Source organism: Callorhinchus milii, unplaced genomic scaffold, assembly GCF_018977255.1.
Source record: "Callorhinchus milii isolate IMCB2004 unplaced genomic scaffold, IMCB_Cmil_1.0 Scaffold4, whole genome shotgun sequence".
Classification (NCBI taxonomy): domain Eukaryota; kingdom Metazoa; phylum Chordata; class Chondrichthyes; order Chimaeriformes; family Callorhinchidae; genus Callorhinchus; species Callorhinchus milii.
Window position 1 is genome coordinate 51,792,217 of NW_024704745.1, and position 17,021 is coordinate 51,809,237.

At 35.9% G+C, this 17,021-nt stretch overlaps 1 protein-coding gene across 4 annotated transcripts in view; it reads right to left on the minus strand.

Moving 5' to 3' along the window:
- Positions 1-418: 418 nt before the first annotated feature.
- The window catches only part of caska (calcium/calmodulin-dependent serine protein kinase a), a 301,664-nt gene continuing 285,061 nt past the window's right edge, over positions 419-17,021 (minus strand). The window contains exons 18-26 of one of the 4 annotated variants that reach the window (XM_007901648.2): positions 15,549-15,617; positions 13,282-13,317; positions 12,698-12,894; positions 11,940-12,055; positions 7,404-7,469; positions 7,218-7,298; positions 6,356-6,558; positions 4,861-4,944; positions 419-2,778 (exon numbers count right to left, since the gene is read on the minus strand). In XM_007901648.2, coding sequence (XP_007899839.1) covers positions 2,602-2,778; positions 4,861-4,944; positions 6,356-6,558; positions 7,218-7,298; positions 7,404-7,469; positions 11,940-12,055; positions 12,698-12,894; positions 13,282-13,317; positions 15,549-15,617 — 1,029 coding nt within the window. In that variant the 3' untranslated portion in view covers positions 419-2,601. Of the gene's footprint in view, positions 2,779-4,860; positions 4,945-6,355; positions 6,559-7,217; positions 7,299-7,403; positions 7,485-11,939; positions 12,056-12,697; positions 12,895-13,281; positions 13,318-15,548; positions 15,618-17,021 lie in introns of all 4 variants that reach the window. The other 3 variants (XM_007901639.2, XM_007901662.2, XM_007901656.2) reach the window with 3 other exon arrangements.

Genomic DNA, 17,021 nt, shown 5'->3' on the forward strand with positions numbered 1-17,021 from the left:
CATGGCTGTTTGTGGGACATTGTTGTGTCCAAAATAGTCACCACACTTTACAGTATAAACTGGTAAGTGCTTTGACAGATATCAACACGTGATAAGGCGCTATATCAAATGCAAGGATTGTTATTATTATGAAATGAATGGCTTTCTTCATCCATGCATCTCATGATATTGGAGTTAAAATTGCAACATTACAGATGCATTTTCATGTGCTTAAAAAATGTGTTAAAAGAAATTCCATCTATTAGTAAATATTGTTTGCGGGTGTGAACAACCAACATACCACTTCGGCTGAATGGTTGGGCCCGAAGTATGTCCAAAAATGTCAGTGCTGCCATTGTTGTTGCTGAGCATGGCATTTCAGATCCACTTCATAGAATGACTGAATTGAAAAATATTCCAACTTTTCTAGTGCCAAATGGCAAGGGCAACAATTTTTTATTCCATCATCTACTGTACATTGATCATAGTTTGATTATTTCTAGTTTTGAGTATTGTATTTGCTATGTTCTGGAAGGCTATAATTAATGACTTAATTTTACCTATAACTGAACTGATATGTTTATAACAGAGGGCACTAAATGGTAAACTGGAGTCATTTTTTTGGTGTGAAAATTGCAGAAAAACATTAATAAAGAATTCATGAATTAAACAATAAATGTTGCTATTATAATTGATCTACATATTCTTCAAAATTCTTGACTGTACCATTTGTCCTTTAATACATTTCCATAGCCAATTGTGTTTCACCAAAGCATCCATGGCAATATTATTATTCAATAATGCAACAATATGCACTTTCTGAAATGTGTAACAGATATGTAAATCTCCTTTCAATACTGTTAGGAATGGTAATATTACATCAAAGAAAGTAGGAATTAGGTTACAAAATGTCTTAAGGCAAACAATGCATTCATCTGTGCTCTAAAATCCTGATGGGAACAGGTTTAAAAATACCATTTTTCTCTATCTGAACTGAGTTTTCTGAAAATATGAAAATGCTCAATAGGTTTCAGTTGTGAAGTTGTGCTTTGTTTTCTTTTACATTTTCCACAGTATTTTCATTTGTATATTACATGACCAGTCGTACTGTTCAGTTTGTGATGTTCAGCACCATTTGCTGGTCCTGCCATTGACCACTTACATAAGTGTAGAACGTACAGCTTTATGATCAAACACAAGGTTGTCATAGGCAGGCAGCTGTACTGAAGGTCAATAACTGTAGCCCATTCAGTTTTACATGGTTATATTACATCAATTCAATACGTTGTAGAAAGGTGACAAGGGAATAAACAAAACTCAGAAAAATTGACCACATAAAAGGAAGTATATTTTAAAAAATTGTCCAGACTGTAGTTTCTGTGTTTGTCGTCATCTTCGGAGGCATTTACAGGCCAGTTAGAATGAAGTAGTGTTGTGAGCTGAACTGCTTGTACCCGACAACAAACCTTTTCTTCTTTGCCCAGTATTTCTATAGTAAAATGTGTGCATTTTGTAAATACATTTACTTTCATGATAAAAATTAAACAATTTTTCCAGATTCAACGTAATTAAAATATTTATATTCAAAGACGACACATATCTGAAATGGCAAAACTGGTAATTCTTCCCCTTAGAACAAATTAAATTGCAACAAAGTACAAACACATTTCACTACATGATTAAAAATCAGTTGTTTATAAACTTGCCCACAATGCAAGGGATGTGCATAGGTTTACAGTTGTTTTTTTGAATAATTATTCCCTTGGGTAATTTTTTCCAACAAATGGAATGTAAGTTGCTGTAGAATACAGTTTCCAACACAGATACACCAACAGCATGAATGCTTGTAACTGTCCACATGCAGTAACACCCGATTCAAACCTCTAAAATGTTTGTACATTTTTAAATTTTAAGTGACAGTATCCCTTTTAACCTAGGTAGGTGGGTTTCCTTTTAAAAAAATCAGAACTACCCAATGCTTTTATTAACACAACCACCCTCCAAAACATGGCTGAAGGCTTTCAACGTTCCATGCCCAAAATATTGGTTAAGGTTTCCATCAGGGACTTTTAAGGACTGCAAATGATGTAGATTCTGCATTTAAAATAAATTAATGTCCAAATTAAAATTAAACTGAAACATTTGCAAATAGCCTGTGTACTAGTAAGAGCACGCCATTTACACTGGTAAATTAAAAGGATGCACGTCATTTGAAAAATATTTATTTAAAGAAATGAGTGTCTATAAAATGTGTAAGCTTTCTTTTGGTTTATTTAAAATAAGTCTCATAGTAAAAAGAAGTGTTCATGCACATTTTCAGAGTCGTTTTGGACTTTGTATAGTGTACATGCATAGGTTAGAAGGCATTTTTTAGATCAGATTTTTGATAAGTCTGAAGTACAGCCCAAACCCAACTTTAAAAAGGGACACTGTCTCTTTAAGAGTTTGGTAAAAGTTTTCTCTCCATCCATCTAGTAGGACATGACAATAAATCAAAAAATTTAGGGCACACTAATCCTAGGCAGTATATAAGGGGCAAGACTTGATGCTAGGTCATTTACAAAGTCTAATGTCAGGGTGATGCTAGGGAATGATAAAGTTCATGGTTTCTCTGCCCAGTCCTTAATATACCCAGGAGACAGGGACCCACTGCGGTGTAGTACACACAAGTTCAATGGCTTCTTCCAGATGCCTGATGGTCTCATCTATTTCATTGTTGATTATGGTTAGATCAAAGTAGTGTGCATATGTTTTCTGTAGGATTTCTGATTCCTTCTGCAGGCGTTGAAGAGATTCATCCTGAAGAACAAAAAAAATGATGAAATCATAACCTTTCTTATGAAGAGACAATTATAGTTTTGACAGGGGGTGTAGAGGACCTTGCCTTGAAAGCACCCAGACTACTGACCATGTCTAAGGTTTGTTGTCGATCTAGAAATGGTCAATGCTGGCTGTTCATAGTGCCAAATATGAAGTTAAGGTTTGCCACTAGAAATAGCCTATTTGTAATATTTTACAGTGTGGACATCTCCCACAAACGTTACATCCATAAAGTAGTGATGGATGGCGTTCAGTTCTCCATTTTAAAGGATTAGGAACCAAGGAATAGTAGTCCTGGCCTTACATGTAGCAATACATAAGATCCCCCTATCAAACAATGTTCCTCTACATCCATCAATCTGTTTCTCCAGAAACTTTTTCCTGCCCACCAACTATAAACATCGGGAATCATTTTTTTTATTGTCTGATTATTTAATGTTAAAATACTAATCAGGAAGAGATCTGTTACTGGAGTTCCCCCTGACGAATTTTAAAAACATATAATTGAAATAGTAAATGCACACAGTTTATTGGAAATCTCTCACAGGAGGATTCAAAGCCAGGGGACAATCTCCCTGGACCATGTGCCAACTGTATTGGTGTTGTCAATACATTGGGAGCAGACTGTCTACATAGTCTCTCAGCAGCAAGTGTCAAGCCAGATGGCTGAAGAAAGGTGATAAAAATAATGAATGAAAAGGAATGAAAATGCAGAATCCAATCTATTTCTTTAACAGAGCTGCAGGTCTGAGACAGGTTTAGTATCGTCTGAAATGTTGAGCAAGATAGCTCAGTTTTAGTATCATTTCTATAGTTTCAGAAACGACAAAGCAATGCTCACATTAAACTGGCAAAATGATGCTTAACAGCAGTCAAATACCTGATTACTGAAAAGAAAATCCTTTGCAAAATATTAATCCTGGTAACATTGGCACCAATGGGAGTCAGCAACATTACCCTAACCAGTGGTCTATCTAACAGTAGATAATGTGGATTAACTTGACCTACTCATGTTGTTACTCTGGCACTATATCAAGAGCATTGTTTAATATACCAAAACGGGTTTCAATTGTTAAAATACCATAAAAGCTTTCTTTATCTAGTGCAGTCCTATGTTTATGTGATTCTGAGCAGCCATGTCAAAAAGCTAAAGAGTATCCTGGATGAATGGGAATGGAACCCTAACGTATTGTTTTACCTATAGAACGTATATTTAAATAATACTGACAACATGAAGATTTTAAATTGACTACTTCAAAGAAATACATATGCAATTTAACTGATGTCATCTTTGATAACATCAGCTGCCTTTTCTACATGATGTAAAAGGCTAAAAGAACACATACAAAAAACAAACAAGTCTTGCTCACATTCTAACTTGCATCACTATTAACGATCTATTTTAAAACACACAAAGCTCTACGTACAGATATCCTGAGAAAATGCTGCTCTTTCTCAGTTCAGACTACAGTATCACTGATCACTACATAGTATAGCCAGTATTTCCATATTGACACCCTCTGGCTAATGCGAATACTTACAGGTAGCTTTTTGCACCACCTTGGGATCTTTGTAAAAATAGTTAATGATGGAAGAAAATAAACAGAAAAAGTCATCAGTAGCATCAGCAGATTTGAGTTTTAGAAAAAAAGGGAGGGAGAGAAAAGGTGAAAGAGTGAGGGTCAGGACACAGGAAGCAAGGTGGGTGAATCTGGTTTATCGGTTGTATCCAGCTCATGAATTGTCTTCCTGTCCAATTCTTAACAAAGACTTAACTCTTCCCGCCTTCCTCATTATGCCCCATTGTAATTCATTGAACGGAATCAATCTTGACCATTTTATTCTTGTAGCTTTGAAGTAATAAATAGTCTCCATGAATTTACAACATTAACAAAGTATTAAATTAGCATAACACCCATTTAATCATTTAAGGTACAGTGGGACAATAAAAGTACAACTCAAGCTTACAGTGGCTTTGGTACAGTAAAGTAGGACCATAATGTCTGCTGGTGATACAATGGCTTCTAACTTGAAAATAAGCTTACTTAATTGTTGCCTCACCTCATTCATGCCTGGTGTAATAGTAGGAGCAGCAATGAAAACGACAAACGGGGCAAACTCTGAGGTCCGCAAAACCTTCAAGGCCTGTGACAAAAAGATTTAAATTAAGGATAGGCAGAGAATGGACCCAAACACGAATGTAGATGAGGAACACACCTTTACTTAGCAACTGACTCCCTCAGTCCACAAATCACATCTGGGATGAGTTCCATAAACTCTTAGCCAGGATGACACCAATCATACCATGTAGAAATTGTGCACTTTACCTCAATAGAAGCAATGTGAAAGGCGCTATATAAATGTAAATTGTTGTAGTATGAACAAATGCAGCACCTTATAAATAACAAAGTTAATTTAACAAACTTCCCTAACTAAAGGGTTGAGCTAAGAATATATTAAAAGATTTTTTTTAAAAAAACTCCACTATTCTTTTCCTGAGTGCAATCTGAGTGATTCAATCATTCAATCTGGGTGCAATTCCATAGGCTCTGCTGTCAATTAAGAAACCTTGTTCAATTGGCCGTTCTTCAAGTGTGAGCTTAAGCAGTGAGTTTGGTGATGTGAACCACAGCCTAAGATCAAGTACACACTTGCACTTTCTAGCAGAGGTCAACCTGTTCTGATGAGGAGCCCTGGGTCACTGTTGCAATAAATAGCACAGTCAATTGCAGCATTGTTATTGTCAGCCTGTCTGAGGTCAGCTAACTGGGCACTGGTCTGGGACTGAACACGGGACCTTCAGTTTTATGTGGTACAACATTATACAACTGAGTTGACTGGGAGCTCTCAAAAGGTGAGGTCCTAATTCTACCTTGTGTTACAGGCAGAGCAGCAGTTGCTCTAAAGATTCTTCAACCAGCTGCTCATTTTACTGGTGCGCACACTACATTGATTTCTTGTGCTGAAGTCTATGAGAATTAATTAAAAATCTTTTCCATAAAGCCTTCACTATATTTTCTCCTCAGGGTCACACACCACAGAATCACTTACTAGTTTGAAAGATGGTTTCTTCATATAAAATGAAGTAAACTAATCTTGCATCTTAAAAATGCAGGAAGGTTGAAATTGCAGTAAACATTGAACAGTATTATAAATATATTGATCCTTTTTTTGTATGGGGGTTTACAATGCACTATAACCTGTGAGTAGGGAGTATCCAGAACTGGATCTTTATTAGCATAAATGTGGATATAACTAGAAAATGAGCAACAAAATAAACATCCAACAATGGTAAATGTTCCAATGCCATCTGTTTATTTTCACTCATCCCTTCAACTGGAAACCCGATAGTAAAGAGCTTAACAAGAGATAATTGCATAGCGCAGTGCATGTATAATCTCTTGTGTACGCACTCTAGGCTTGTTGTAGTGTATGATATTGAACAGAGAATTCCTTGGAGAGCGACACAAACCTTTTAAACAAAATACTCAAGTTAAAGGTTTTTGCTCATCAGCATTACTTAACCCCTAAGCTCTCATCAGATGCTCATTAATACCTGGGGCTCAACATCTAGTATTGCAATCAGTCCTTGTTCGTGGATCTTGCGTATCGTTTCCAGTTTTGTCCCATACATTGCATCCTCGTGGCTGCCATACTCCAAATAGTCATTATTCGAAATATCCTGCATCATTTGGTCATGTGAAACAAAATGGTAATTTTTGCCATTTTCTTCGTCTTTTCTAGCAGGTCGGGTAGTGTCTGCAAAATGCAACAGTATTAGGTTAGTAAAACATTTCACTGGCGCCAGTGCTTCTTCAACTATATTTCACTATACAAACAATATATCACCATACAAAGGAAATATTTTTTTATACAGAGGGTAATCAATAGAAAGGGTTACCAGAAAGGATACTTGATGCCATGACTAATTTATGATCAGTTAATAAGAACTTGATGTTAATAATCTTTGCATCTGATATAATTCCTTATGTAAAAATGTTTCAAAGCAGTTTGCAAAATATTATTCTGAAAAATGTGGTTATTGTGTAGGCGAACAGGGGAGATGGTAGGGTTCGGATTTTGGAAAGATCAAATGTAATGAAGGACCCTATTCATTCAGACTTCTCTTAGAAGAGCCAGGCAAGCCCAAGTAATTCAAAGCACCTTTGATTAGCCTGTCTGGCTTCATCAATGAGACTTAAAATGCATAGACATATTTTCATATATTAGATCCAAAACCTTAATGGGTTGGGACTGTCAGCTCAATACTGGTAGATTGAATGGTTACTGTTCCACATTTTGATATTGCTTACTTGAGGATAATAACCTATATATTACGCATGGCTGTCCAACAATTCATAATCCAATTAAATTTAAATAACACGTTAGAAAATGAGCAAATTTTCCCAGTTACTTACGTGGAATAGGATATGCAAATCTGTCTGGATGTTTTGTGATCAGTGTGTTTTTAATGTGTCTTCGCCCAACCCCATGGGCACCTATTTCATTAAAAAAACAATAATGCATTTATTAAAAACAAATTTGGCTAATGTTTGGCAATCACTATCCTACAATATTAAGTATCAAAATCAGGATTTCATTACCTAGTAACACTAGTGTCTTCCTTCTAAAGGCCGGCAGTTTTACTACTTCTTCATATGTGACGAGATCTAGTTGATCAAAGACTAAAAGAGAGATCCATCATGAGAATACATTGGATATTAGGAGTTGATCACAATCATGTCATAAATAAATTAAATTACAGAAAGATCTTGACTGTCCTGAAATGTAAATATAAAGCTGAAAATAACTGTAAAAGTTTGACATGCCAAATGAAATTATTTACTCATTTACTTTTAAAATAGATAAAGGCTAAGTCATTCGCTCATCAAACTTTTCTTATGCTACTTATAAAGAATACAGCTCAGCTGAATAGATTGGTTCATAAAAATAATCAGTTGTCAAAACTAATTTTTTAAAAAAACCAAAGAAAATTGAAAAATGGTGTACATAGAAATTTTAATCTGCATTCTTTCTAAAAGACTTCAAATTACATTTCATGGCATACATTTCAGAACTTTCCTTTATTAGAGCAATTACGAATACCAAAAGACACATAAATTAATATTTATATGGAACACAAACATTCCTTTTAATGCAATACGTCTAAAATATGGGAACATGTTTCCCGTGTGACTTTATTACTTTGCTAAACAGCTTAAATAGTTAAATAAAATGAAGACTCCCAATTTTTCTGTAAGTACTTTTTGTTTCTGTTATGGAATAGGTTTCTCATGGTAACATTGAGCTCTGATGTACTGAATCCCAGTTAACACTGTAGCCGAATGTGAAAAATCATGACAATCTTTATCACTGGATTGCTTAATTTTCATGACATTTCTCTGCCTGGATGTTAATAAGATTAGTTAAAGTGAAACTCAAATTATAATGGCCCTCAGTAATATGCAACTACTTTAAAAAGGAAACATATTTATTGAATTTTGGAAACCTCATACAGCTGAACATAAACAGGTCAAATAATTGCATCTTTTAGGTCTGGTCCTTTAAGCCAATCCTCAACATTAGTAGTGCCTACATGCTCTGGTTATCCAAATTGTATTGGTGGGGACCATGGGTGCTTGATACACTTCCTCTATTGTCTAACTGCTTGATGTGTTTTCAAATTCTCTTCCTTCCTATTGCAATTGTGCCCACAAGCCTCCCTCCCTAGCTGGTCAATGCATATTTATAAATGCTACTTTTGAAGTGAGATAATTCCAGGGTTTACCACTGGGTACGTGAAACTGTCTCAGCATCCTTCATACATTGGTGATATAATATTACTAGAATAAGACCAGCTTCACATCAGGCAGGAGGAAGGCCATCCAACATATGGGTGGATTCTAGGGAAGTAGTGAGGGAAGAGAAGAGCGGACACAGATCAGGCAAGTGAGGAAAGTATAAGGCACAAGGAAAGAATAAGAGACACTGAGTGGGTGGCAAGAGAATAATAAGCTCATAATTATTATAATATTATCTTTGAATCCTGCTTTAGCCACAAACACAAATTTCATTTTGGGATTGTGGGTAAAAGTTCTAATGGGAGGCATGCTTCATCCCCATTTAACAAGTGGAAAAGGATTCTCTCATATTCAAACTGAAAGAGGGGGAAAAAAAAGCACCATCCTTATTCCCAGTATTTTATGAACCAACTACAAATATCAAGTCATCAGATTTCATATTTTTTTTAAAAAAAGCAACACTTGACATTCAAGTCAAAGATTTCAAAGCCTGGGGAAAATAATGAGTTGACTAGGTACAAACTAGATCAAAACACTAGGAATTTTCAGGTGTACTTACAGGGAGATTACGAGTCTACACAGAGGATCCATCACACAGTTAAAGCAGCATTATATTTTTACAAATGCAAACATTTAGTCTTCATACTCAAAATACCAAACTATTGGTTGTTTTTATCTCTCTACTGTTTGATCATTGCTAATACTGCTGTTTGCAGGAGGGGTCAGTGGCAGAATAGTTCTTTAGTAATCTCCATGGAGATTCTTTAGTTTTGTTTTTTAAAAGATGTACTAAATATATTTAAAATTGCACACGTCAAATCTTTCCTCCTCCTCTTTTCACACACAGCTGCTACAAATCTTTTAATTTAGAAGATTGCCAAATAATATAGGTCACCCAATAACCAAAGGCACTAAATAGCATCCTTTGACATGAGATAGACCAGCAAAGAACAAAACAAACTAACCCTCACTCATCTGAGATGGTGAGACCAACACAAAATTAAAGTCTTCAGTTTGTTGATGGGAATCATGCTAGCATAAGGAACGTAACTGGGTATTAGTGCATTCCTTACTTGCTGGGTCCAGCACTTCTCCATGATTTTTCCTGCATACACAGTGGTACTGATAACTGATAATTAGGCTGGCAGAAATGGCACAACCCGGCCAACTTAATATATACGTATACGACACATAAAGTAGTGCAAAGTTACTATCTGAATCACACTCAGGTTTCTCGTATCAAATTAGTGTTAAAACATAACTTTTAGTGAACTACCAGTGAGGCTAGATTCTCCAATAGAATTATAATGCTGCTTTACCCTGAATAACATTGATGAGACAAACGGAAACAAAAAATAAAAGGGATGGCATAAAGGAGAAAAGTTAATGTCACTCAACCACGGTTACTTACATGCATAGAGGCCATTGGGTGGAAGACGGCATGAAAAATGTACAAGCATCATTGTTTAAGCAATGTTGCATTATGTTGTTAAATTACAACTAAACATACAAAACACGGAAAACCCACACCAAATCAAAATCAAATTTTACATTACAAATAAAATGTAATGTGTGGAAGATACATTTTAACATTCAATAAAAAGTCACTGAAAATATTACATCCCAAAAGTGTAATCCAATGTATAATAGTGGAAAACCAGGTTGAACTGTCTATGTTCCATCTTGACTTGGTTTGGGGTATAATCACGGCCTTGCTCCTTCCTACCTTTGTGACCTGCTAACTGCCTGGCCTTTCTCACCATTGGCGGTTGGGCCTTCAGCCTTTCTACACCCACCCTTTGGAACTCCTTCCCACATTCCCTTTGCTTCGCTCCCTCCCTTTCCTCCTTCAAGGCAGGTCTCAAGACCCTTCTCTTTGACTGCGCTTTCGGCCACACTCCTCCCTGATTGGGTCCAAATCCCTGACTGTCCAGCGCCTTGGGACGTCCTCCCGATGTGAAAGGTGCTATACAAATATAATTTTGTATTAGAGGAATGTGCAGTCACAAATGCACATACAAACCCAAGACCAACAAGAGAGGGTATAACTGAAGTCTGCAAGTCGTCCCTCAGCGGCAGTTATATTGCTACATATAAAGTTCCTGGTCTCTAGTCTTATTCAGTTGGCAAAATATGCTTTAACAAACAATAGACTATATAATTGAGAAGTCCCTTGGGAATAACTAGTTGGGAAATTGCTGACCGAGGTGAACCTTCAAAATAGGTGCAAATTCAGCTACAGATCAGTAGTCTTCCAGTCCAAGTACTTCTTGAATCTCTCCCTTTACTATCACAATTTGGTTCCCCACAATAAAATGAAATAGTCATTTTGACTAGATTATTCAGTGGAGCTGACCACAATTTTTTTTTCTTTGAATCACTGACAGAAAAGTCCATCCTCATTATCACAGTAGATCAGTTAGCCAGAAGAAAGCAATACCTACAGTAACTTTACTGATAACTCAGGCTACCCTCTCCTGACACCCTTGCCCCCAACACTGGTGAGGGGATTCATATACTGAATGTACAGATCAAAAAGATATAATTTTCTGCAACTGCAAAAAACTCTTATTAGAACTTTATTTCCATAATTGTTACAATTTTCCCGCCTCTCTCCTGAAACCAGAGATTCATATCTATGGCTGGAGCCCATACCAAATGCCAAGCTTAATGGCTAAGGCCAGACACTAAAAGTCAGAAGATGATCACAATCAAACCAGATCCTGTCCTCAGTCAAAATTCACTTATGTCTACATTCCAGCTTGAGTCACTAGGCAATAATTAGAAGCAAGAACTGTGGTTGATTTCTCTCTTCACTAAATCAATGACACTAAAGCTAACTGTAGCACCTGACCTACTGGCTGAGATGAGCTAACTCAGAACAGATTAAACCTGTTGCCTTCTTGATATTTGTTGCTAAGTTCTACCACATTTACTCATTAAGTATTCAGGGAGGGAAGTTTCAAGGATTTAAAACAGCATGTACAACAATACAGTTTGTTTAAATACAGCCTAGTCAGAAGCAAAGTTGTGTAAAATAGGCAGAAATATAAAACTGCAAACAACTTTGATGATAATAAAATTGCAGTGTTACTGTAGCATTAAAAGAAATCTAACCACCAGCAGGAAATGTTATAGCAAAACCATTCAAAATTCTAGATTTTTTGGTCTCTTTTTACAGATTGAATAAAGATCAAAGTTATTTAATCTCAAAATCCATTGATCAATCCTCTTTGACTCATTATTATTGTTTTTGAAAATAATACTTTTTAAAAAAAAAGTGAAGTGTAGGTGTACCAGAGGTTAAAAATGACATTAATTAAGCTACATATTATGTACCTGCGTTGTGCTTGGCCAGGTATTTATCCTTGTACTGTTTCTTCTTCTTTCCAAACCAGGTACAGCTGGCCTGCTGCTCCTGTTTGGTCTTTTCCATTGCTATACATGCCACACGCCTTGTGGTAGGAAGCAAAATAAAACAAGAAATTAGGCAGCTCTGCCAGGCCAAACTTAGATTAAAGATGACAAGTGATTTGGATGTTTAATTCATTGTCCAAAACTTCACAAACCAACCCCCACTCCCCCAAAAAGACACACTCCTCCAAAATGTTATGTTCTACTTTGATCAATGAAAAATTTGAATTTTTTTTACCTTTTTTTTTACCTGCGTATTTTGGAACCAGAAAATGATAGCCAGGTTTTATAATGGGAAAAAATAAATTTGGCAATCTACGTCAGCATAATAGATGAAGGGCAGCATTTAAATTGTTGTGTTATGGGGCACAAATAATATAATAGTCAGAAGACTGGGATGTATGGCTGGAGATGAAACCCATACAAAGTTTCCTTTTATGTTTGGTTAAATCTTTTCTAAATTAACGAGTTGCAGAGAGACAACCCACAGATATTCATTCTAGTAGAATAATGTGGATTTTAACGGAGACAAAAAGTAAAACAAATAAATGGGAAATCGAAGTTAACAGATATAAACTAGGAAGATGTGAAATATATCTGTTTATTCCTTGGGATAACTCTAAAGTAGTTAAGTCAGGTTCATAATGTAATGTATATGCCACTCATCTGGTGTTCTCACATACCATTCCTGGAGTTCTGGAGAGGGGATGAGTCCTGCTGTACCATTTTTAGAGTTTTCCAGCTTGCCCTGCCACCAGTTATGATCATCTTTGCTAATGATCTGTATGATCTCTCCAACCCGGAATCGGATCCCAGCCTCTTTGCAAGGTATAAGGTCATCCTTTGATGGGTCATATTCAAATTGGGCTCGAACGTAAATCTATGAAGCAACAGGATATTTTGAAGAAAAGATGCAGATACTGAACTGCACATCCAGGGAATTAAAGATTATTTAAATAAGGACAGACGGTGTAAAACGACAAACAACAAAAACTCAATAGAGACAAACAAAAATGCAAGAGTAAAGATGAAAACTGCTTAAAAAAAATCACTAATACAAGTTGTTCAATTATTTTACAGAAGCTACCAATTAAAATGTTTAAGGTTCCATAACTATACAGAAAGAATCTGTTAGTTTTAGATTTAGACATATGTGAAGCTTATAATAACTACTGTAACAACTATGCAAAAAGAATAGGTAGATTGGCTACTACTGTACCAGTTAAACTATAGAATCTATAGAGTCTTATGGAGCCAAACTATTCACCTGTCGTCCTTTTGGTTGAGTAGTTGATGGCAAGTCCTGTAGGATAAAGTCAACCCAAGGAAAAGAGATTTTCATTTAACCATCAATGCAAAATTATGACAATTCTACAGCATTTTATGTTTTGCATAGGCCATATTATATATTACTAGAAAAAATTATATAATCATCACACATTAATCATCAGTTTGCATAATCCATCAAGCCATTACTTGAAAAGGTTTAGAGAAAATTAGGCCAGGCTGTTTAGCAACAAGCTGTAAAAAGCAGATACCAGCTGGGAAGACTTATCTACCCCCTTACATTAAGTAGTCTACATCTTCAACACAAATCTATAGAAGACCTGCAATGTCATTGCAATAATTTTGGACATAGTAATTTTTTTTAGCATTTTAACTGTGGGCAAGTCCAATTACATACTTTTGTTTATTATTATTATTATTTATCTGTGAATATGCTTTGTGGACTTAAACTGTGTCTGATGAAAGCTAGGCTCTGAGTACAGATAGAACACTGTTTTTGCAGGACTTTGCTGCCATGTCTGTTTAGTTATAGGAATCAGAGCTATTGTATCAAGATAAAGTTTATTTTATATAAGTACCCTATCTCCCCATTTGCAAAGTATTTGTCTGTCTAACGTCACAATTGAAGTATGTGGGTGAATAAGCTGTTCTCATGTCTCTGGCAATCCTGAACCGGTTGAAAGGAAATTGAAAGGGAATGGTCAATTTGCTCTTCAATTTTGTTCTCCCTTTCACAAAAAGAATACTCACTTCCACTCAACACTCACCCATCCCCCCAATGAAGCAAGACTAAAAAAAAGACCTTCTCCAATTGAAAAATAAATTCAATCATTTTTTAAAATCTTCACAATTGTAAAATGTTAAGGCAATGGTTTTAAGGCTAAGGCCATGAAGTATTTCAGGTCCCTGAGAGAACCTGAATTGTATCCTGTGCATCAAGTGGTGATTCGCAGCAATTTTGGCAGTAATTCACCAGCAATGTGAATCTGAGTCTGGGAGTTAGAAAGGGGTAATCATACCTGAGTACCACACCTGAAGCCACCAGGAAGGGTTTATTTCAGGAGTGATGTAATTCACATCCACACAATAGTAAACTTGGAATGGAGCATTTTTTAATGTTACGAAAGAAGTGGTTGCGTGACACAGTTTTTAATCACAATAAAAAGCAATAGACAGATTTTGGTGTCAAGGTGCTTGTGCACAGAACACTAAAATTGAGCGATTGCTTTTTTTCTGGTCCTATTTCAATGTGTTGTGATCTGGGCTAGCGTAAACTCGACTTCATGTCTACATCATTATACTGCTGACAAGAAAGTTCACGACAGTAATAACTCAGCATAAAATGGAGATTTTAAAAATAGAATTTCCATGTCTCTTAAGATGTTCAACAACCATTATTGGCCATTATAATGGATGACAAGAATATTTGAATAAATGTTTGAAGCAAGTAAACAACTATATTCTGAGAAATTGTTCAAACATTATAGTTTTGTGTCTGGACACCTTGCAGGACAATTTAGACTTTCTCCTCCATTTTCTATGAAGCAAAATAAATAAATGCTAAAAAGCATTCTGTAGTAAAGTGTCGTTTTGTATGATTGAGTTTTTATTAAGAAAGCTTGATGCTGGTCAGGACTGTGTTGAAGATGTACTAGCAATTCCCATAGTTTTTATTACAAATACACATCAAATGATCTGTAGCTTTGAGCTGCTAGGCCAGGCTTCAGCTTCACACTGTAATGTGCATGAACCACAGCAGCAGTGGGCACACCAATTTGAGAACTCAGATAGCGGAAACCAAACCATACTTTCAGAGCTCTCGTGTGAACCATGCATTTGAAGATCTCAAAGTGTTGCTGGGTCAAAGTTTAAGTGGGTACAATGACTAGGACATTATTTACTTTTCTTCTATCATTCTACTGCCCTCCAGTTTATTTTCCGTCTTATAAACATTGTGCTCAGTGGAAAGGAGTATTTTCAGTACTTGGTCATACGTATGCATTTACAAGTAAGATGTAATGCAAACCAAAATTAGGAAACCACAGTTAAAAGCTGGTCTCAATGAATTATCACCAGGACATGAATAATGACATTGCCAATCGCTGCTTTGGCTTGGTTACAAAATAAACCTTGACAGGACTTCTCCATAGGACAAATTCCTTTAGGTACAGAGAAAATGGTCAACACTAACAAAATTACACCACTGGCAAAATAACTTTGGATTTGCGCTATAAATGGAAGCCTTACCGAAACAGAATTATTAGTGCTGCTATGGCCGTTAGCAGGGGACTGTCTGGATGTGGAAGGGGAATCTCTCTGCAATGAGACAAAAGGTTCAATAGCTGTAGAACAGTAGCACCTCAAACACACAACTGCAAATATACCAGTCAGAATGTCACACATGGTCCTAAAGGATTTATGCATTGGTTAAGGTCCAATATATATTTTTTTCTGAACAGGTATTACTTGCTCAGGTTTATCAATGATAACTGCCATATGATGAAACAAAGCGTTTGTTCTCAAGAGATTTCATCAAAAACATGCCTTGAAGTGAACAGCTGTCTAGTTTATTCATGACATATATAATCATTCTGGTATTAAGCTAAGAGGTTTCTATCTAAAAGCTTGTTTACATAAAGTATTTAAATAGGGATTAGAAATTGCAATTTTCCACAAGCAATTTGGTTATGTGAAAAAGTTATAAGTGCAACAACCTATTTATTCTAATTACTGTATTGATTAGTCATGAAGAGTAATGTAGACTAGAAATCCTCAAGGGGTTGTGGCTGCATTGGTTTGTAAAATGATAGCAACAGAATGTTGTTTCGCTCACAAAAATACAGTTAATTCACTTTACGGTATATTCTGTGAAGCGCTTTGAGATGTCTAGAAGACGTGCAAAGATGATTGTTATTTATATTCTGAAACTAAATACTCAGGGTTTGCTCAGTACTGCAGTACTAATTTGCTACCACTGGAGGTGGCTTGCAAACTATTGCATGTAAATGTTTGAGCACTCTGAATGCTGAATAATGTTGCTATACATTCTCTGCTGGGTTCCTCAGTCCTTGTTATCTTCCTGACAAATCATGCCTCTATTTAATACTGTAAGTTACTTTTATATTTGCTTCAGGTATAACATTTACTGTCAATCTTATAAAAAAGGTGCCATGTCTGAAAGGCTAAGTAGGTATAGCTAAAAGCCTCATTGCTTCAACTGTATCAATTTTGGACAATAAATCCAGTTTTAACTCATCATGTTAACTGAATACTTTGAAGAACAGAATTTTTATCTTTAGATCAATTAAGTCCCATCAATCAAATGACTAATTATTATGCCTTGAAGCAGTAAATGGAAGATGATATCATGACTCCATTTGGGAAATTATGTAATAAGCTTGAAAAGGTACCATCTATAGGAAATCTGAGAGGGATTCTTTGTTAGGTCATTTCAAAGGAGAGGTGCCAAGGCATAAACATTTACTGAATAATAGCAAGATTAGAGCCTCTAAAGCCACAAACACTCTGCAGTAATTGTTCCAGACACAGAATTGCTACAGATCATGTTGTGAAGCCCAACTGCTAAAAAGAAGCACTCAATGAGATATCTTGCATGAAAGCTGCAAAGTAATTTAACATTACTTGATGTTGAACAGATGTTTCTAGTTGAGCATTGCAGTACATCCCTTGTTAAATTGCTACAATGACTGCCTGTCCGAC